Here is a 21,708-nt window from a genome sequence, read left to right as displayed (position 1 = left end):
AACGTCGTGTTCTAATGCTCATCGCGAGGCAGGTCAGGATAAGTTACTGGGGGTAAAGGACATGGTACAACCTCCTCTCCATCCCTTTTAGCCCCAAACCAAGAGATCAGCTACAAAACGGTAAAATTAAAGGTGGATTTTGTTAAAAGTAAGTTTTATTAAAAGCCGGTTTTATTAGAAGCGAGGTTCCTTTCCCTTCCATCTGGGTTTATGAGACATTTCCCCCTTCGAAGATCTCCTCTGCAGCCAGCAGAGCATTAAACACTTCGACAAACAAAAATGATTCCCATATTAGTGCCCGATTCCAAGGGCCGAGGTTTTACCCCAAAAGAGCGTCTGCCACGGGTGCATTAACATGAAGTGGGACAGACCCAAACCTCAGCGACGGGACGCTCACCGCAGGGTGATTCGGGCACCACGGCCCTGCTCGGCCCCGTCCTCTTGCCCAGCTCCCTGCAGGGACGAGAACAGAGTCCTGCGTGCATGGGACAAGCTCCATTCGCAGGGAGGGCAAACGGGGCCCAGCTTGGGCCGCGCCGAGGCCGCTCCCCCCCTCGCAGCGGCTCCGCGGGACGCCCCGCTCCCTGCCGGCTCTGTTCTACCGACATCTGCTGGCAGCAGCCGCAGGAGGAGCTGCGCCTTCGAGCGAGGAACGTCCCGAGCGCCTTCACCCGCCTCCGGGGCGCTGAGGCCAGGCCCGGGTCTGCCGATGGCCACCACAGCTCGGGGCAGGCCGCGGGGCCGGCTCGGGCTGAGCCCCTTCGGCTCCCCCTGAGCGGGAAGCGGCAAAGGCCTCTCTGGAGCCGGCCCCTTCCTGAGGGGAGCGCCGCCGCCATGCAGCCCAACGCGGCGCGGGGAGCCGCTTCAGCCACCCCCCGGGGCAGGTGGGCCTCCAGAAGCACTAATTAGTCATTAGCACTAATTAATGCTATTATCCCGCCCCGCTTTTCTCGGCGTTTGGGGCAGGTTTTGTCTGAAGCTGCCATGAGGTAAGGGGTGGGCTCAGTCCCACTTGAGGGCACCAACATCACCGGCGCCCGGAACACCTTTACACAGCGGGTTTCCGTAGTGTAGCGGTTATCACGTTCGCCTCACACGCGAAAGGTCCCCGGTTCGATCCCGGGCGGAAACACCACCTTTTTCCATTGTCGCTCGTTTTTTTTCTCTTTCCTTTTTCCCCTTTGGTTTATCTTTCTTTCCCCGCCGTCCCTCGACGGTTCACAGGCCCCGCTGCGGGACAAGTAACGGCACCATGTGCCACCCCACCGGCCAGCACCCGCTTCCCGCCGCGTCCCGGTGGCGACCGCCGGGCCTGAGGTAGGTAACACGCACCCGGGCGCGGCGGGATGCGGCCCTTCGGGTGCAGGTGCGTTCTGAATCCGCTTTGGACTCGGTGAAAAAAGGGGTAAAAAAAGTCAAGTGCAAAAAGGGGAACGCTGCGTTGGCCGGGAATCGAACCCGGGTCAACTGCTTGGAAGGCAGCTATGCTAACCACTATACCACCAACGCCTGACAAGAAAACGTTTCCAGGCCTCCCTCTGCAAGCTCACCCACTTGGACCCAACCATCCTCCCCATAAGGGGGGCTTGGCGAGGCGATGGACAAGGATATTACCACAATTTCCTCACTGCGGCAATAACTGCTGCGTCAGGGATTCCCTTCTGAGGCTTGGCGGCGAAGTAAGAGTTTCTTTGTGCTTTGTTTTACCCTCTGTCACCCTCAATTCTCTTTGTACCCCCCTCACTAAGGACAATAGTTCCGTCTTCCCCAATCATTCTCCCCCTTTCACGCAGTGGTTCCTCCCACCCCCCTCTCTCTACCACGAGTTGGTTCTCCCCTCTCTCCGCGCGCTCCCGCCATCCCGCCCTGCGCGCTCCCGCCACTTCCGCCGCCGGGTGAAAGGTCCCGCTGTGGCAGGGCCGCCGCGCCCCCCCCTCCCTTAAACCCCCGTCCCCTCCGACCCCCGTCCCCGGGCCATGGAGCGGGACTGACGGAGCCGCCGCCGCCCCCCTCCTCCCGCCGGCCCTCAGGGGGAGGCCGCCGCGCCCCGCGGTGAGTGAGGAGGGCGCGGGGAGCTCGCTGGGACCGGCGGGGAGGGAGGGGGGGCGGCTTGTGGGGCAGGAGCGTGTGCCTCCTCCATAGGCCGCGCTGCCGCTCTCCGGGGCTGGGGGCCCCTCGGGGAGGGGGCTCGGTGTCGGCCCCTTCCCGTGGGTTGTATTTCCCCCTCCATGACTTGTATTCGTCCCCCGGGGTGTGGGGGGCGGCCACACCTCGGCGTTAGAGGGGGGTGTTTGCGCTTCCCCGTGTCGCCAGGGATGGGGGTCCCCGGGGGTTGGGGTGGCCCCCCCCAGCCCGTGCTCTGCCCAGGTAGGTGAGGAGCTGCTGCTCCCCTTTCTCCACATGCAGAGAGCCTTCCCCGGCTGTGAGGGGGGGCCAGGGTGCTCTGTCCCTCGCCTCCTGCCAAGCCATGGCCCGGCCTTGCCCCTGCAGCACGGGCAGGAGATGGACATGGGCTGCGGGCGCCTCTGCCAAAGCTCATCCCTCTGTAGAGCGATGCCCGCTGGTTTACTGCACCCTCCGTGGCTTTCCCTTTTGGAGAAAGGAGACCTGAAAAGCTCCCAGCCTTGCGAGGGCCGCGTCTGTAAGGGCTCCTCTAGGTGACTGTGTTGCTTTGGCTCTTCCTGAATGCAGCAGCAGGCCCCTCGGGGTCTGCTGACAAATGGCTATCGTGATTCATGCGGGGTTCTGATCCTTTGTATCTGTTTTGTTCAGTTGCTTTGGCTCTGGGTTCAGCGTCAGAGGACGTTATTGTTCCTTTGCTGGGTGAAGCGTGTGAGCTGTGGCGGGCGGGATGAGGGTAAGATGTTCCTCTGAATCATTAAAAGCACACAATAACTGGGACTGCAAGGGACCTCAGGAAGCCTCTGGTCCCAGCCCCCTGCTCGAAGCAGGGTCAGCTCCAAGATCAGACCAGGTTACTCAGCATTCCTGAGCATCGCTTCTCTTGCCCTTTGTGCTGGCAGAGAAAATTGCCCTTAAATTACTGGATGCTGCTACTTCGTTCCCTCTCTGTTCTCCTCTGCAGCTTCAGCTGGGGCTTCTTTGTGCTGTTTTGTCTCTCCTGATCCTCTGTGAGTGCAGCTGTGGTGGAGAAATGGCTGTTTGGTCAGAGCAGGGGCCTCCTCAAAAGGCAGTGGCAGGTCTCGGGTGTGTCTGTGATTCAGAGCTCTCTTGGAGACAAAGATCTTTGTACTTTCGTGTACTTGGGTAGGGAGGACGATAATGATGGTGGGGCTTGCTTTTGCTCATGGAAGATGGGCTTGTGTGTGGAGCTGGGGCTCCTCTGTGGCCTCAGGCTGAGGCAGAGGGAAGCAGCAGCCTGGCTTGGAAGACAAATGTGGGTTTTATGTCCCAGGTGGGACTGTGACGCTGTTGGTACTGGGGCTGCTGACCCTCTGGCTGGCTCCTTATGGTGTCCTTTGTTTGACTCCTGCCTGTGCGCATATGGACCAGACCTCTGCTTTCTCAACTCTTTGTACTTGAAAATCCCGAGAATTCCAGGATCTGGGGAGGGGAATGAAAGGAAAGCTCAGCACTGAGGATGCTCAGGCTTTAAAAAGTATATTTTTGGGCAAGAAAGAGGCAGGCTGCAGAGTTCCCCGCATCCCATTGTTCAGGTGAAGAAGTCTCTCAGCTCTCTGTGAGCCATTGATACCCAGCTCGTGCTGGCAGAGCAGATCTGGACTGCGAAGTGCAAACCAAGGGGTTTGTTTGCGCTTCCCTGCTCAGTTGGAAATGTGACCTGGGGAGAATGCTTTCCACAGCTGTGTTCCCATGACAAGAGAAACTGCAGCTAAATGAAATCTGCTTTTTTTTCCCTCTTCCTTCCCAGTTTCCTGTCCTGCCCAGCTCGCTGAGTAGTTAATGCAGAAGATAAAGAGGGTTCGTCTGGAAAACGAGACTGCAGGAAGCTGGAGGAGGTATGTGTCCTGGTTACTCCCAGGGCCTTTATTGACCCCTAGGCTGTGTGGGACAGAGCAGTAATCACCTCTTGGAGTGAAGAAGCCTTATGAAAAATCCCAAGTATCTCATTCTTCCCCGGGAGCTCGGGGTCAGGAAGTGACTCAGGCAGGTAACTTGTTTCACTGGCTTCCAGTTCCTGTGCTGATGGATGTCCCACCTGTACTTGCTTGTGGTCTTCAGACTCCCCCTGAAGGAGGGCTCCATGGGTATACTCCTGCTCCATCTAACCAGGCCAGGCAGGACAGAAAAGGCATTAAAAAGACCTCCAAGGGATAGCTGGATGCTTTTGGGAGTGGGGTTAGCAGTGCTTCTGCAACAGCTCTGAATCATCTCGGTCAGTGCCTTGGCATGAGGACTGTAAAGGATCATGTTTTCTCCAGTAAGGTGTGGATCTCAGATATGCTATATTGATGTCTAAGAGAGACATGGTTAAAACTGGTGTCTTGATCCCACTCACCTTTGAACTATTTAATCCCTGAACTTACTCTGCAATTTCACTTAGATAAGTTACTCCCTATACTTGTTTACTTCCATAGATAGTGTTGCCAAATACATCCTGTGTTTTGTCCAGGAGATGGCTGTGGTGATGGATGGAGCAACTGGATTTTCTTTTTACTCTCTGTTTTGTCAGGACTGAAGTCTGTGAGACTCCACCACACAGGGTGTGATGGTGGCGTTTCCCAATGCTTTCATTGTTGGCTACTTTGCTTATCCCACTTATTCCACTCTGTTGTAGTGTCAGAATCACCAGGATGAGAACAGTACCAAGCTGAAAGTTGTGCTGTTCCCTTCCCTAGTGAATCATAAACCCATGGCAATAGGGTTTGGAAGGGGCTGCAGCCTCCAGTTCACTGTGGAACAGTAACCACTATTACATTTGTGGACTTCTTAAGCCCTTAAAGGTGCAACTTTCCCCTGTGAAGAGTCAAGCTGGCTGAGTAAGATGGTTTCACCACCTGGGTGAGAGTAACCCAAGGTCAGGCACCTGGAGCCAAAGGCAGATCATCTGAATTGACTGACTTGACTTGCAGTGGGCCTGGGTTGAGAGAACTGCACCCAGTTCCTGGGGGTTTGTGGGCTTCCTGTCATGTGTTTCTGATAGGCAACACTTCTGCCTTCAGATGTGATTGGAGTCGCTGTCATGGAGACCCTGGCTATAGACAGCAGAGGCCACAGCCACACTCACAGCTTTAGAACATCCCGTCACGTTCTCTTTTGTGGTTTTATTTGGGCTTCCTGCCTGGCTTTGATTGGGAAGTGCTCTTCTCTGTTTTCAGGATGTGGATTTACTGCTGGGCAGTAGGTACAGGGAGTCCCTAGAGCTTCAGTTCAGGATCTTGTTCTTGTGGTGGTAATCACACATTTCGTACAATTTAGAGATGTTTGAAGACATGGTTTTGGTTCCAGCCCTTGTACCATGTGCCTGTAGTTTGAGGAAGTCCAGATGTGCTTTGGTTTAGGTTTGCTCATCTCCTGCCATAGTTTCATAAGATGTCAAACTGGGTGAGGGCTCCTTTTTAGTTTGGTAGAAGGTGCAAGCAAGGGGATCCTCAAGGAACAGTTAGGGTAGAAAATGGGCAGAGGTGAGTGTTTTGTGGTGATGCAGTCATCTTCCTCCTCTCCCCTTTTTCTCCTCGCTGGGAAAGAATTCACTGTGCACCTTCTTGAGGCCCAAGTCTTAATGGTTTTGCTTAACTCTGCAGTATGACAGCTACATCCAAGAAGTCTTTCTCCTCTCAGAATGCAGGTCACTGTCCCAAATGACAGGCAGGATTCAAGAAAGGGCTCATTTGAAAATGTAAATCTTGGGTCTGCTGGGGACAGGTCCTTTTTTGGTGTAACCTTAGTCACTGCTTTGCCACCTTGATGTTGTGTCAGAGGTAACCATTCTGTCCCCATGCAGCTGACTTTTCCACCCTGATCTCTGCAGGAAGCTGACTCCTCCTGAGATGCTTTGCAACAAGGTATCCCCAAAAAGAGCTAAAATGTCCTCATGGAAGGAAACCCAGCTTCCCAAATGGGCTGACACAAACTGGTTTCCCTAGTCCTAGGCTCACTCTGGCTTTGCAATAGATGACATCATTGACCTTGGGCAAGTCTGTTGGCCCACCTCTCCTCAAATTAACATGTGCTGTAGTTGTTGTGGAGGCGGTTTCTGGGAGACTCTCATTCAATAAGTGCCAGCTTGGAAATGCGTGAGGAATGCATGCCACATTTTCCAGGATACGGCCAGGGTCTGTTGCTGCTCTCTTCTTTCTGTTGGTTTCTTCCTGTTTTGCTGTCTCCCCTGCTTCATTTCTGGCTGCAAGGGCTCTTCAGGTAAGTGATGTGCTGTGCTTGGGCTTTAAACCTCTAAGTGTTGAACAGGCTTTCCTTTAGGACAGGAAAGGGACTTCACTTCTGTGGTCTTCCAGAGCAGAAGCTTATGTGCCTTTACAATAGGTCATAGCTTTTATGACCTATCCATCCAAATTCCTGGGCTGGTTTTCCTTTGAGTCAAGCTGGTTGTTTTCTGCACCGGAATCTGCTGCTTGTATTTCCTTTAACAGCTTATTTCTAGAATCAGCCCTGGGAGAGTGAGTTTGCTGAGGTTAATACCTTCATTTACAGCACTTGACATGGGGTGGGAAATGGACTTTTCCCTTCAATATATCGGTGTATGTTTAAAATATAATCTTTGAGTGCAGAGAAGCCTGGGAGCTATAGTTTAAGGTGTGCCTCTTCTCCTGAGCTTGTTGCATGCTTACAGCGTTTTTTGCTTCATTTTTAAGGCTTAATTCTCTCCCTCAACTCCTCCCTCAGTTTTTTATCCAGTTCTGAAGGGGAAGAGAAGATGACTGCAGTGGATACGCTATCAGACAGCTCTGAAGTGGTCGAGATGGAGGATGTGCCTTCCCAATTCCAGGTGCAAAAGCATTCTTGGGATGGGCTGCGTGACATTATTCACAGCAGCAGGAAGTATTCGGGCATGATAGTGAACAAAGCTCCCCATGATTTCCAGTTTGTCCGGAAAACAGAAGAGTCCAGCCCGCACTCTCATCGCCTCTATTACCTGGGTAAGCCAGCGTGAATGTCTGACAGGAGCGCTTCCAGTCAAAACGGGCAAGGAAAAGGCTGGGAAGTCTCTCCATTTATGAGATGGGAGAACTGAGTTAAGCAGCATTGCTCTGGGTTTGCACACTCGCTCTATAGCAAAGCCTGGCACTGGGCAGAGAACTCTGCAGCCCCAGACAAGTGCTTTAGCCACTCTGCTTAGTGACAGGGGGAAATGCTGGTACCTCATGACAGAGGTGTCAATGCAGTGTCCTTTGGCAACCCAGGTGATGGAGCTGTTCCTCAAACTCGGAACTATCTTGTGCCTCTGTAGCTTAGGAGAAATGGATTTATTTGGTTAATAAACCAGACTGACTTTCCAAGGAATTTGCTGTCAGTAAAGACTCTTATGTTGCAAGTTTTAGGTATTAATGCAAGGTGGTGGTGTCTCCCTGCTTTATTAAGTACTGTGTAGGTAGAATGCTTATAAGAGCAGGGGATTTTAAAAAAAGAGATGAGGTGGGAATGAACTGTTAATGGTATTCACAGGGAAACATCCTCTTCCTTACAGCAGGATTGAAAGGCAGCAGAATGCTGTGCTGTACAGGTCCCTCATTAGTTGGAGCCACATTGTAATTAGTGACAGAGTGGTTGGATTTTAGTAACAGGATAATTCTGTGGCTGGTAGCATGGGAAGCTTTATAGACTATAAAGAGTTTGTTATGCTCTGGGGCATGAGCTGATCCTTACTGGGCCAGTAAAGAAATTGCCTGATGTGCAACTCCACACAGCAACTGTTTCCTGAAGTGACCCTGCTTTGCTTTCTTCTGGTTTGAGTTGAGTGGAGGTCACTGTAGGACACAGGGTGCTGGGGTTGAGGGGCTGATTTGTTTTGTCATTAAGCAGCTCCTGTGTGCTGCTCACTTGATTTGTTCCTCATATATTCTTATGACACAAGTGCTACTATAAAGGGCAGTATCCAGAGTCAGTGTATTTTTCTTGTCAAGTCTGAACAGTGAGATTTGATTTAAAGCTGAGTGTATTTCAAGGCCAAGTTGACTTTGATACAGTTTTTGATCTAGAGGACTAAAGAACTAAGGATCCAAGACGCCTATTTAAAGGTATTTTCATATTCTGTTGCATGAAATGGCAGCCAGAGCAGCTCCTGCTTGTTGGTGCTCAGCACAGGGATGACTGTTACAGGAGCCAGAACCAGGAGTGAAGATGCACAAGTGGCTTTTCAGTGTTCTCTTCCTTAGGGAAATGTACAGGGCATAGAGCAGATTGAGCCATCATTTAAGGTCAGTATCTGCCAGGGTACTTCTCAGGCATTCCTGACACAGGGTAAGCCCTGCTTCCTTCACCATAAGGAGCATATTTTGAGCTGAATACTCTTTGCTGTTAAATCCTCAGACCCATTTCAGCAGTTTATGAGGGTTTAACATCAGAGTGCTGTTCCTATCCCAGCGTTAAATAACATGCTGAGGAGGATGAAGACTCCCAAAGAACTTTACTTTAGAGGCTGAATATATTTCCTCACTTGGGAGCAAAATGTAATGTCTTTTGGGGAGGCAGGCACTATTTTTCTTGTGAATGCTGATGGATTGTAGTCAGCCTGAGGTCATTGTGGAAAGTACTAACACAGGGAGAGAGGAGGTGCAGAGCACACTCGCATGAGTGTCAGTTGTGTGGATATATAGTCATTTGTTCCTGTCTGGATTTTTTCTTCCTGCTTGGACATCTTAAATCATTCCTGGGCTGTCCCCATAGAATTTGATGTTGTATCGTGGCAGATGCTGCTTATGTTAAACACCACATGCTCAGCACTTTGGTGGTTCTGTCTCTGAGGATTACACGCTCACATATTGCTTTGCTTCTTGAGGACTTATTAATATTTCAGGTTTAATTTTCAGTAACTGAAGTGCTGGGATAACTGGTTCCAGAGTCTTTCTGTTCTGCGCGGAGTATGTGCAGGGTAGACAATGTCAGGGCCCATTTCCCTGTGCAGCATTCTCATCTAGGCACTAGTCTCTGCACCATATGTAGAGGGCAAGTTCATGGTCTTTGATTTTGTTGGCGCTGCCAGAATCATGTGTGAGGGTGGTTTATTTTCATGGTGGTTTTGGAAGTTGGAGGGTGGCCAGTAGCTTGTTTGATAACTGCAGTCAAAGGCTTATGTAAGATGACAAAGTCTCTTGACTGGATGAAAGGGTAGTGTACTGTTTCACATGTGAATGGGCTCTCTGGAGCTTCCCAGCACTTCCTTCCCCTCTTGCAGGCTGCTGCCTTGGCCTCATCGAGATTCCTGTAGCCAATTTCTGGCTGGGAAATGTGGAGAGTAATGTTGAGTCACCCACCCAGGGAGTGGCTTTCTTAGAGTGGATCTAGGGCATGGCTTGAACCGTCCACGGTGCGGAAGGTTGGATGGAGCCAGTTGTGAAGAGGTTGGCTCCTGTGAAATCTTTCTGAGGGAGATTTCCAAGTAAATAAATATCTAAAGAATTCAGGGATTATTCTGTGATTGAACTGAGAGCTGCTGGGAAAGCCTCTGGACAGCCCCAAGCCCTCTATTAACAGACTTTGCTTTTCAGTTTGCTCTTGGTCCTCTTTGTCCTGGCTAACTAATCTTAAGTAGGATGACGCTTTTCTCCTCCCAATAGGAATGCCATATGGTAGCCGAGAGAATTCCCTTCTTTATTCAGAGATTCCCAAAAAGGTACGGAAAGAGGCCTTGCTTCTCTTGTCATGGAAGCAGATGCTGGATCACTTTCAGGTAAGCTGAAGTGTGAAGAGTTTGGGCTGAGGGTGCTTGGGGAAACTGGGTGATGTTGTGGGCTGGTGTGGTGGGTGCAGTAAACTGGAACGATCATAATGTGGCAGGATGTAACACACGGAGTGTAGCAGCGGTGGGAATGTATCAGGAATCGCTTTGCTTCCTGATACAAGGTAGTCACTTGTGTGTGCAGTGAAGCAGCAGTGAAACAGCAGCTGATGTGGCAAGGAAAGGGCTGACCCAGCAGAGAGGACTCTGTAAAGTAGCATGTAGCCTGCCTCAGATTACAAGCTATCAGCACAGTGCACCTTTCTTCTGGGTATCTTGGCTGGGCTCTTGCTGTGCTCATTGCTGTGCTCAGTGGAATGCCTGCCTGTCATCTCTCCTGCTTTTAAGGAAGTTAAGAAAGTGGAATTTCAGCTGCTGCTTCTGCTCTACGCACTTGTAAGCAAACCAGAAAGGGGGTGAATTTTCACCTCCCCGATACCAGTATCCTAATACCCTTTGTCACTAACAGCATTGATGAAGAAGAGGGGGGAGGGTATTGGTCTTCCTTCCCTACTAAAAGGATTCCTGGTGGAAAAGAATGTAGCTGTCGTGACCCCATGTGGATCACTAGTTCTCCTCAGGGTAATTCAAGATTGCCAGAAGAGCTTTTGTTTGCAGTGTCTGACATGGAAACTGTTTGTGAAGGCTGGAGATAGTGTCATTAAGTTAATTGTTACATCTGATTTGCATAAGCAGAGCAAGTGCAGCTCTCCTCAGCTCATGCTCAAGTGCCAGCTGCAGAAGGGACGCATTCACAAGTCACCTCTCCTGTAGAGGGAACTTTGGGGCATGCTGTCTGGGTTGGGCTGGGATGCTGTATTTTGGGCACTCACAGACTCACTGGTGCCAGGCTTGGAGCATCCCTGGTCTGTGAAAGTTTCTCCCCTTGCAGATGCTTTGAGATTTTCCTTTCCTTCAATACCAGGCAACTCCTCATCATGGGATGTATTCTAGAGAAGAGGAACTCTTGAGGGAGCGCAAGAGACTTGGTGTCTTTGGTATAACATCTTATGATTTCCACAGCGAGAGTGGCCTGTTCCTCTTCCAGGCCAGCAACAGCCTCTTTCATTGTCGAGATGGGGGCAAGAATGGTTTCATGGTGAGTCTGGTAGTGATTTGTATGAGTATCCCCTGCAGTAGACTTAATGGTTTTGGTTGGAGATGGCTGCACATCTGCATCTGTTTGGTGATGGTCATTTCCCTTGTCAGTGCTATTATTTCATGTGCTGTATTGTTTCTGTGGTTTAGGCTTTTTAAACATGACGATGGAAGCTGGTTTGGTACAGAGCTGTTCGTGTGTCTCTTGCTGTAGGTGTCTCCAATGAAGCCGTTGGAAATCAAGACTCAGTGCACAGGGCCACGAATGGATCCCAAGATCTGCCCTGCTGACCCTGCCTTCTTCTCATTCATTAATAACAACGACCTGTGGATAGCAAATATTGAGACAGGAGAGGAGAAGCGAATGACATATTGCCATAAAGGTAACTGGTGCTCCTTGCCAGATTGGAAAGGAAATTCTTTCTGACAGATCTGGGCTGGAAGGCTCACGTCTCCATGGCTTAGTTCTTACAAGAGCCTCCTTCTGGATCAGCTTTTGCCAAGGAGATGTAAATGCAGTCTCATCTTTGTTCCTCTCCAGGCTTATCCAATGTTCTTGATGACCCCAAGTCTGCTGGTGTAGCCACTTTTGTCATTCAGGAGGAGTTTGATCGCTTCACGGGCTATTGGTGGTGTCCCACAGCTTCCACAGAAGGTCAGTCACTGTTGTGCTTATCAGAGTATGACACTAACTGCTGCCAGCCCTGCTATGAATTCTACCTTGAGCAAGATTTCTCCCTTGGCCTGTGTTTGCTCTGTTTCTGAAGGAACAGAACACTGGGAGAATAGAACTGTGCTCTGAGGAGTATGTGCAGGTGGTCACTAGGAGCTGTGGCTATACAGGAGATGCACACTCTGCACCAGAGTATTGCTGCAGTGCTCCAGGCAAGCCAGAGGCAGCTGGAAAACTGTAGCAAACATGATGCTGTCTGTCCTAGGTTCAGAGGATTTAAAAACACTGAGGATCTTGTATGAGGAAGTGGATGAGTCAGAGGTGGAGATAATTCATGTTCCTTCACCTGCCTTGGAGGAGAGAAAAACAGACTCCTATCGGTACCCCAGGACAGGTAAGTGAAGTACCATGGGGCTGCTAATGCAGCTCTTGGCTCCTGCTGGCAGCAGCAGTGGAATCTGTGCTGTAAACTTTGCATGATTAATCTGGGTACTTACTAGAATGGAGAAGCTGTGAATATTGAGGCCTAATTGGGTCTCTGAGCCCAGAATCTGCTGCAAGAAAGGAACAGCATTTCAAGTTGGGCTTACATGAAAGGATTGCTGGAATCTGTCTGGTGGCATATCGTGGAATACATTTTGAATCTCTTCTTTCCGTTCCCTTCTGAGAACATACAGCAGCTAGGCAAGGCAAAACCAAACTTTTCCCATACCCAGAATGACTCTGGTGATTACAGCGGGGTTTGCTCACATCCATAATGTGATATTTGTACATTCACACACAGCCACGTCAGTAGGAGCGGGGTTGGTCCTCCTGTAGAAGCTGTATGGATTGTTCAAGTTGGTCATTTTGGTATTCCTTCTGTTCTCTGCAGGCAGCAAAAACCCCAAGATTACATTAAAACTGGCAGAATTTAAGACAGACAGCAAGGGGAAGGTAAGTGCTAGCAACTCAGAATGGGACGTTACACAGGAGGGTTGACAGCTTCTGGAGCTCCCAAGAGTTAAGGTCACTCAAGCCCTAGGTAGTGTTAGTGGTTGTTTTCAGCCTCTTGTAACACCTGATTCTCTCATGTGTTTATCCAAGAAACAGAAAGACTCAGAACTGCTGGGGAGGATTGTGCTGGTGGAGCAGCCGGGAGAGGGGAGGGAAGCGAGGGGTAGGGCTAGGCTGGGGTATAGCATGCTGTAGCATGCTGTCAACAGCAGAGCAGGAGGGTTGAAGCCCAATCTCATCCTGGGCTTCAGTCCCTGGCTGTAGCCATTTCTGTGGCTGAATGCCAAAATCATTTTGCTCTGAAGCTTGTTTTCCCTTCTCTTCCTGCTGTTTGCAGAAGGGCTTTTGCTTCTTCTGGCCTGACCCTTTGCTGATGCCAATAGTTAAACTTCCTTATTCCCCCATTTCACTGAGCTTCCATAGGAGGAGGTGAGGAGGCCTGGTAGCACTCTGATTTGATATTGGACCTTCCTTTTGCTGCAGATCCTGTGTGCTCAGGACAAGGAGCTGGTGCAACCCTTTGCTGTGTTGTTTCCCACTGTGGAGTACATTGCCCGTGCCGGATGGACCCGAGATGGCAAATAGTACATAAGTTTTTCTTCCGAATCAATGCTCCCAGGGTTGAACTGTTGCAGGCCCTCGATATGCTCTGTACTGTGGTCAAAACCTGGTTTTAAAGCCATGAGTGCCAGAAATGGCACATGAGTATTTGGCTTCTTCACTGTTAAAACATCCTAAAAGTAGCAATTAATCCAGTGTAGACCAGAGTGACAAGCTGTGGGGTTTTAAGTCACAACCACAGATTTAAATGACATTGATGTATTAAGCAGGCAGTCCTAGGGAATTCCTTTGAGTTGGAGCTATTTAACACAAGTACAGTCTGCTTCCTGCTGCAAATGAGAATGTACTGAAGCCGTTTTAGCATTCTTCATTGGTCCAGTTTGTGATCAATGGCAAATGTGCTAGGGGAAGGTGGGCAGTCTGCGTGGTGCTAAGTCCTTCATGCAGTGGGGAAAGGCTGCTCTGGAACTGGTGTGCTCCCATAACTTGCTAGTGCTCCAGACTGGGCAGCCTTGCCTGAAGAGTTACACAATTCACACCAATCTGAGTGGTTTGAGATCTTAAAGCTCTTAATTTTTCCCCTGAAAAGCTTGCTTGCGTGTCACCTGGTTTGTGTGCAGGTCGAGTTAAGGTGATTTCACTGTCTTTGAAAACTGTGTTCTGTAAGTCATTAATTTTCTGCTCTGGAAGTGAAATTCATCGAGCTTTACAGAAGGTAATCCCATTGGTGATTCTTCTGTTCTGCACCAGAGCTTACCTAAATGTGCTGAATCTATCAGTTCAGGAAACCCACAGTCGCTGAGATGCTAGGGGAGAACTGGCTCTTTACAAAGTCTCTCTTAATGATGAAACTTCCCTTGATGCACTTCCAGGCCTTGGGGTAGGCGCACTATGCAGCGGTGGCTTGCCATCTGTCATGTTGAGAGGCCTGCAGTGCAGCACCACTTCAAATGACTCTCCTTGGAGAGGAACAAGGCTGAGACTGAAGCGACTCCTTCACTTGGCAGTTGTCTTAGGTCTGTGCCTTTCCCTGCTAGTGCAGTGTGCGCTGAGGAAGCAAATGGATCGCTTTAAGAGTGATCACTTCAGCTCGTCAGGAGCTTGCTAGAAAACAAACAGTGCTTCCTGATGGAGGGGCTGTCCAAGGAAGAGTTATGTTCTGGAGACAGGGTTCTGTTAACAGTGCTCCCTTGGAAGAGACACTCTGGCAGATCTGTCAGACACCTCGTCTGAGCGATCCCCCTGTGAAATACCAGAGCTGTCTGGCAATACGTGTGTGTTGGCAAAGCTTCCAGGGGATTAGAAGGCAGCAATGATGAGAAAAGCTTTGCATTGAGATGCCTGAATCCTTTCTGCCAGTGGGGGGGAAAGAGGGTTGCATGTTCTGAGTGTTAGAAAGGGACAGCTACATTGTGGTACTGACATCCACCTCTGACTTCTTTCCCCAGTGCTTGGGCTATGTTCCTAGACAGACCTCAGCAGCGGCTGCAGCTAATCCTTTTGCCTCCAGCACTCTTTATTCCAGTCCCAGAAAATGAGGAACAGCGTGCTGAATTTGCCAAAACTGTGCCAGAAAATGTCCAGCCATTTGTGATCTATGAAGAAACCACTGATGTGTGGATAAATGTAAGGGGCTCGGGGGTGGGAGGAGAGCACAGGCTGCCTCTTCTTCCCACACAGTTAAGCATCACGGTACTGAAGTGATAAAGGGGCCTGAAGTTCACACCAGGGTGTTGGAATAGCATCCACTTAGTGGGACTCTCATAGCTGAAATGTCCAGCTTGGAGGCAAGGCTGGTGCTGGTTCTGGTGGCAGCAATGGAAAGCCCAGAGCGTGTGGTTTTCTGTGTGGGTCCAGAGTTTCTTTGTGGGAACAGGGAAGTAGGGAACGGCTTTTTTTCACTCATCTGGGATATTTCTCTCCCCTCTCCTTTCCTTTGAAAGCCCAGTAGTTGAGCACCGCCTCCCTTGGCTTTGGCTCTGCTGTCTCCATACCAGTCACTCATCAGTCTCTTGCCTTGTGGGACAGGTTCATGATATCTTCTACCCTTTCATCCAACCGGAGGGAGAGGAGGAAGAACTCTGCTTTATCCGAGCCAACGAATGCAAAACAGGTTTCTGCCACCTGTACAGAGTCACAGCGGTTCTGAAGCAGGGCAGCTATGACTGGGTGCAGCCATACGTCCACAGCGAGGGTAAGAGCTGCACCTTGTTGGCGTTTCAGCTTTGGGTGCTCCCTCTCTGGTTTGCTTGTGTTGCCCTTTGGAGAAGGCAGGGACTGAGTCTCCTCTCCTTTCTTGCAGATGATTTCAAATGTCCCATCAAAGAGGAGGTCGCGCTGACTGGTGGGGAATGGGAGGTGTTGGCGAGGCATGGATCGAAGGTAGCGGTCACTTTTGTTCTCTCCTGCAGTGTTACAGCTCTGCGTTGTCTGCCCACAGGCCTGGCCTGTGCCCTCTGTTACGCCTGGGACCAGCTAAAACTAAGCTTCATTTTGTTTCTCTTTTTATGGCTGCCTGTGCTTTCCCCACAAGGGCTGTAGTCCAGTGCACATTGAACTCATTGCCTTTTTAATCAGCCTTCAGATTGCTCCTTAGGTAAATCCCATGAGTGAATCAGGCCATAAAAAAGGACATAAGTCTGAGGTGCAAGAGCAGCAAAGAACTGTTTGATGGAGAAGCTTGGGCTTGCTCCCTTTGCTGCAGCATTTTAACCCCCATGAGTACTTGTGAATGGGAAGGATGTCCTAGTGCCTGGTCTCCAGCTGATCCCTCAGTGGAGCCTGTAGGAAGAAGGCAGCTGGGGAGCAGAAAGCAATTTAGAATATGGAGAAACTGGATCTCTCCTTGCTTGCAGAACAGCCAGCAATGAATTGGTGTTAATCTTGTAGAAACAGAGCTCTACTTTTGCTTCAGGAATTGAGTCTGATCTTTAATGCTCCCGGGTGATTCCTGTCCAGATAAAGACCTTGTCTGGTCATTGCCAATTAATCTGAATTTTCACTTTCTGCTTTTAAAAGGCCTCCAGCTCCATGTGTTTGGTGTCTGCTCTTTTCCTCAATCTGCAATTAACCTGCTGTCCCTCCCCGTGTGGCTTCTCACTGTACATGCTGTTGATTTTGGCCTGCATGTCTTATGGCTAAAATTGTGTTAGCAGCAATTACTTGGATGCATTCGTTGCTCCACAGGGCTCTGCCTGCTTTTCCTGGCCAACTGAGTTCCCTTTGCTGTTCACAGTGGTCTTCAAACTGTGGGTTAGCCAGAAATAGCATTTGGGCTCCAGCATTTGGAGCCTGGAGGGTGGAAAACAGCTCAGTTGGTGTTGCTGGATCAATGCAGTGTTTAAAAGCTGTAGTCTCTGTTCCTGGCTGGCCAGGGGTGTTTAGAAGCAGCTTTATCTGGACATTAAAACCATGCTTGAATTTGGCTTGAAGTTTGGTGCTGTTAGAGCTGTTAGGCCAATGGTTGCTGGAAAAAATACACCTCTACCCTTATAATCCAGAGATATTTAAGCACAGAATCCACTGATTTCACCTAGAACAGAGCCCAACTCTTGGTGCTTATTAATAAGCAAATGCTTGGAGTGTGTTAGAAAAGCTCAGTGGCTGCTTTTCATTGCTTTGCTGGGCTGTGCACACTTCTCCATGGGTGCTGGGAACGCGTTCTCCAGCCTGTAACTCCAGCAGGCATTGTGCATGGTCCCTAATGGCAGGAGCGGTCTGTCACGGTCTATTTGTGTTTTAAGCTGCCAGGGGACAGGCTGTTTGAACTGGCAGAGGAGCAGTTGGTTGCCATCCTTCTCTTCCCCATAGATCTGGGTCAATGAGACCACGAAGCTGGTGTATTTCCAAGGCACAAAGGACACCCCGTTGGAGCACCACCTCTACGTCGTCAGCTACGAGTCTCCTGGAGAGATCGTGCGGCTCACGACCCCAGGCTTCTCCCACAGCTGCTCAATGAGCCAGGTCTGGTGTTTCTTAGACCCAAGACGCCCTCATCTCCTGACTGACAGGGCTCCTAACTAGGATCGGTGATGAATCGTGACCAGTAACGAGTCCTGAGGGCTTCTTGGTTGCTGGAGATGTGGGAGCTCTTGTCTGAGCTGAGATGTGGGAAATGAAAGACCTTCTTCTCTCCCATCTGCAGAACTTTGACATGTTCATCAGCCACTACAGCAGCGTGAGCACTCCACCTTGTGTGCACGTCTACAAGCTCAGCGGCCCTGATGACGACCCGCTCCACAAGCAGCCCAAGTTCTGGGCTAGCATGATGGAGGCAGCCAGTAAGTTCTGGAGATCATGGTTATGTCTGTGTGATTCATCCTTAACCTGCCACATTTGCTGTTGTGGTATAGAGAATACCCAGCTGATGATGTTTTCTTGTGTGATCCCTTCACTCTCTATGGCCTGGTGCCCTATGCAGGCAGGCAGAGGCTGTGTGCTTCCCAGTGAGAAGCTTCTCTGGTGTGGTTTGGTGTTGAAAGAGCCCCAACTAAGTCAAGTTTAAACAGAAGGAGCTTGTTTGGGAGGCAGAGCTTGCTGCCAGTTACTGCACTGCCAGTGTCTGACCTTCCTTCTGCAGGTTGTCCCCCAGATTACATCCCACCTGAGATCTTCCACTTCCGCACCCACTCAGATGTTGAGCTCTATGGGATGGTCTACAAACCTCATGATGTCCAGCCTGGGAAGAAGCACCCCACAGTGCTCTTTGTGTATGGAGGCCCTCAGGTAAGAATCCACTGCTGGTGTCAGGCGTGGGATTGCTGCCCAGGGCAGAGCTCTGTGTAGCTTGGTTGTGTGCTAAGACTTACACTGTGGCCAGTGATGAGCACTGGAGCTCTGCTCTGACCTCTGCTTCAAACCTCAGATGGCTTCAAGAGCACGTAGTGTGATCTGCATGGCTCTGATAGCTCCATCAGGGGCTGCCCTTCAGCTTGGGATCCTCCCCAGTGGGGCAGGCAGAGGAGGGGGCTGGAAGGCAGCTGCTCAGCTCTGATTCTTTGCTTCCCTCCCTGTGCAGGTGCAGCTTGTGAATAATTCCTTCAAAGGAATCAAGTACCTGCGGCTGAACACGCTGGCGTCCCTGGGCTACGCTGTGGTCGTGATTGATGGAAGGGGATCGTGCCAGCGAGGACTCAAGTTTGAAGGGGCCCTGAAGAACCAAATGGTAACGAAGTACTTGTGTTGGTGCCTCTGTTCAGTGCTCTTTCTAAGCTTGCACTTTGCCTGTGTGAGCGTTGCTCTTGTCCTTTCTGTCTGGAGCTTCTAGATGTAGAAAGCCATGAACTTGAGCTGCTTCTGTTGCCTTCCAGGGTCAGGTGGAGATAGAGGACCAGGTGGAAGGTTTACATTATGTAGCAGAGAAATACGGGTTCATCGACCTGAGTCGGGTGGCCATCCATGGCTGGTCCTACGGGGGCTTCCTCTCCCTCATGGGGCTTATCTGTAAACCCAATGTCTTCAAGGTGAGTCTGGACATGGGGCTGTCAGCCTGGGACACGTGGTTCCCTCAGCTTCTGTCACTCTTGGCATTTGGAACTGGGTTTTTTGCTTGATGCTTCTCCCTCAGTCCTGCCTGCCCCTAGCTCCTGGCAGCAGCCCTGCGTTCTGCTTACAGGTTATACCTGTCTAACACTGGGGTGCTGTTATACCCAGTGACTGCTAAGGGTGGGTTTAGCCTAGCATCCAGTGAGATAATTGATGTGCTATTCCTAATCCTCTTCCCAAGTGCCCAGCAGTGTTTCTGGATCATTCCACAAGCCCCCCTAGAAAAGGGGAAGCCTTTAGTGTGCAGGAATTTACCACACTGTGACTGTAAGAGGAATAGCAGGGGACGAATCTGGGTTTTATGTGGGTTTGCTGAAGAAGAGCCCTGGTCTGAGTGACAGAACAGAGCAGAACCTGGTTTTCCTTCCTCTTCAGGAAAACAGGGAACGCTTGAGCTCTTTAGCACTGGATAATTGAGGCTGTCTCCTGCCCCCTGTTTTTTGACAGATTGCTATAGCAGGTGCTCCTGTCACAGTGTGGATGGCCTATGACACGGGCTACACTGAGCGGTACATGGATATCCCAGAAAACAACCAGCAAGGTTATGAGGCTGGCTCTGTGGCATTACACGTAGAAAAGCTTCCCAACGAGTGAGTACCATGGGCTTGAGTGATCTGCTCCAGACCTGCTCCCAGCTCCATTGTATCTCTGCTGAATCCTGAAAGGACGGATGGATTCTCATCCCAATCCGTTTCAACTCCTGGTTGGTCGCTGCCTTCTGCAGCAAGCGGGGGCATTGCACCTCCTTTGCCAGGGATGGCTTGAGGACCATATCTGGGGCCTTATTCTACTGCCTGCCTAGCCATTACTGGTTTGGCTTGCCAGCTGGCAGCTCTTTGCTTAGACCCTCTGCAGAGCTTTTTATGTGGCTTCACATCCTTTCTCTGATCCCATCCCCAGGCCAAATCGTTTGCTGATCCTCCATGGCTTTTTGGATGAGAATGTGCACTTTTTTCATACCAACTTCCTGGTATCACAGCTAATCCGGGCTGGAAAACCTTACCAGCTGCAGGTAGGAGGAACAAGAGAGAAGTGGGAAGGTCCCTTAAGGCTGGAAAGAGGAAAACGTTTCTGCTGTGTGTTCTGGGGGCGGGTGAAGGTGGAGGCAGCTGCTTCCACGTCTTGTTGCGGTGTAGATGCCAAGTTTGAGTCCGGGAGGTGGCCGGGAGGTGGCACTGTGGCTGTTCCATCCCTGGCACACGTGCCCTGTATCTGAGAGCATGCACAGACAGGGCTGCTGCCCTCAGGCTGGAACTTCCCTTCTCTGTTGAACTCTCGCTGTCTGGGTTGGCTGCTGGCAGCAGAGGTGCCAGCCTGCCCCAGCAGAGCAGGGCAGTGCGGGAGGGATGGAGGCTGGTGCTCTAACCCTTCCCCTTGTGCCCACCAGAGAGTGGCTGGAGGGAGAAGGGCCGATGTGAGGGGGGCTGTGGTGCTGCAGGAGCTGCCGCTGGCTAACCACCCGCTCTCTCTGCTCCTGCACAGATCTACCCCAACGAGAGACACAGTATTCGGTGCCCCGAGTCAGGGGAGCACTATGAAATCACGCTGCTGCACTTTCTACAGGAATACCTCTGAGAGCACAAGCCTCTGCACGCTGGACACTGACAGCTCCCCCTGCCCTGCCGTGCCCTGCGCCGCCGCCTCCCTCCGCAGCCATCACCCAGAGCACACATGGCTGAGTGCCCACCCGGGCTGGGTGTCCCCCCCGAGCCAGGGGGGAGGCTGGAGGGCACCTTCCCTTTGGACAGTGCCACCTTCTCTCACTTCCCAAGCTGGAGGTCTGCCCCTGCTCGGCTGCTCCTCCTCTTCCTCTCCTCCAGCCTGGCTGTTCATGCTTTTTTTGCTGCTACTCCCTCTCTCCTGGGAATCAATGGACAGTGGTCTGTCTCCCGAGGCTGAGGTTTGTGCCCGTCTTTCTCTTCCCCCATCCTTTGCCCCGTCCCACTGCACCTCTGCAGTCCCCATCCTCCTACCTGCAAGAACTCAGTGCCTGTGTTGGAAACGGAAGAGCTGAATCAGCAAGCTGCCTTAAGCCAGGAGCGGGAGGGAAGAGAGAGCTACCTGTTGCTCAGCCCCGGGGGAGCTGATCACTGCTGCTGTGTCCTGGCCCAGCGTGGAGCCCTGGGCTGTGGCGGCAGCTCCACAGAAGCATGGCAACACTAAGTGTTTTCTGTTTTACAGTGGAACTGTGCAGAGCAGATGGAGGAAGTGGCTGGGGTCGGTAACAGCGTCCTCCGATACCTTTCTCTCATGGCCGCTCCCAAGCAGAGCGGTGCCAACAGGCAGCTGAAGCAGCTGGCTCCCAGCGCACAGCATCCCTTGGAGCTGCAGCAGCCGTTGGGTGGTTTGCAACACAAGATGGATGATATTTATGCAAACCCCTCCTCCCCCTGTTCTCTGTGCTGCCTCTTGGGCCCACCTTCCCCGCCGCCCCGAGCTTCAGATGTGCACTGAAATCGGCTGTGCTTCAGTTCTCTGCGGGTCAGTGACTGGTCCCCTTTGCCCATCTCCTCAGCAACCGCTCTCTTCTGGTTTCTGGTGTACCTGCTCCACAGGATCTGCCGTTCTGGGGAGGGGGGATCGAGCAATCGCACCTCAGGGGAGCACGTCCCCCCCTCAAGCCAAGGGTTCTGCCAGGGGGCAAAAGGATAACCACACAAAACCCACCCAAATGAACCACGTTGACTTGCCCTGGAGTATTTTAAGTGCGTATTATGAAAAGAAAATATTTTTATGGATTCTTATTCTTTTATAATTATGAGTGTAAGATGTAGCGACTCATTAAACTATTGCAAAGATTCCTGCTGGCGCTCCGGGCCTGCCTCTGGGCGCGCGAGGAGACGGAGCTGCCTCTCCCCATAGGCAGAGCTGGGTCTGTGGGGAAAGCAGAGCTCTGTTGGGTTCCAGGGCAGGGACTGGTAAATCCCTGATGTGCCTGGGGGGCAGCAGGATCCAGGCC

The 21,708-nt window shown here is 51.2% G+C and overlaps 1 protein-coding gene and 2 non-coding genes across 5 annotated transcripts; 2 read left to right on the top strand and 1 right to left on the bottom strand.

Moving 5' to 3' along the window:
• The first annotated feature begins 1,059 nt into the window (after nt 1–1,059).
• TRNAV-CAC (transfer RNA valine (anticodon CAC)) lies at nt 1,060–1,132 on the top strand. Its single transcript has one exon. It is a non-coding gene; the product is annotated as a tRNA-Val (tRNA).
• Nucleotides 1,133–1,437: 305 nt separating this feature from the next.
• On the bottom strand, nt 1,438–1,509 carry TRNAG-UCC (transfer RNA glycine (anticodon UCC)). Its single transcript has one exon. It is a non-coding gene; the product is annotated as a tRNA-Gly (tRNA).
• A 384-nt stretch (nt 1,510–1,893) lies between these two features.
• Nucleotides 1,894–21,547, top strand: DPP9 (dipeptidyl peptidase 9). 3 transcript variants are annotated; one of them, XR_009725833.1, is made up of 22 exons: nt 1,894–2,052; nt 3,893–3,980; nt 6,826–7,079; nt 9,717–9,829; nt 10,803–10,976; nt 11,190–11,358; nt 11,517–11,630; nt 11,914–12,042; nt 12,523–12,584; nt 13,128–13,228; nt 14,654–14,831; nt 15,234–15,399; nt 15,508–15,587; nt 17,016–17,168; nt 17,350–17,485; nt 17,785–17,930; nt 18,223–18,369; nt 18,515–18,667; nt 19,197–19,339; nt 19,650–19,761; nt 20,232–20,649; nt 20,931–21,547. XR_009725833.1 is itself a non-coding variant. In XM_061355780.1 (22 exons), exons 2-22 carry the CDS (start codon nt 3,925–3,927, stop codon nt 20,322–20,324), a joined length of 2,583 nt encoding a protein of 860 aa, XP_061211764.1. In that variant the 5' UTR covers nt 1,894–2,052; nt 3,893–3,924; the 3' UTR covers nt 20,325–21,547. The 3 variants fall into 3 exon arrangements, 2 of the variants coding, with proteins under 2 accessions (XP_061211764.1, XP_061211762.1); XM_061355780.1 differs by having other exon boundaries at nt 6,826–6,928; nt 7,025–7,079; nt 20,232–21,547; XM_061355778.1 differs by having other exon boundaries at nt 20,232–21,547.
• The last annotated feature ends 161 nt before the right edge of the window (nt 21,548–21,708 follow it).

This window comes from Neopsephotus bourkii, unplaced genomic scaffold (assembly GCF_033783945.1).
Source record: "Neopsephotus bourkii isolate Nb327-2 ecotype Australia unplaced genomic scaffold, CSIRO-AGI_Nbou_v1 NB_838, whole genome shotgun sequence".
Taxonomy (NCBI): Eukaryota; Metazoa; Chordata; class Aves; order Psittaciformes; family Psittacidae; genus Neopsephotus; species Neopsephotus bourkii.
Note: the sequence above shows the minus strand (reverse complement) of the source record. Positions and strands in the feature narration are given on the sequence as shown.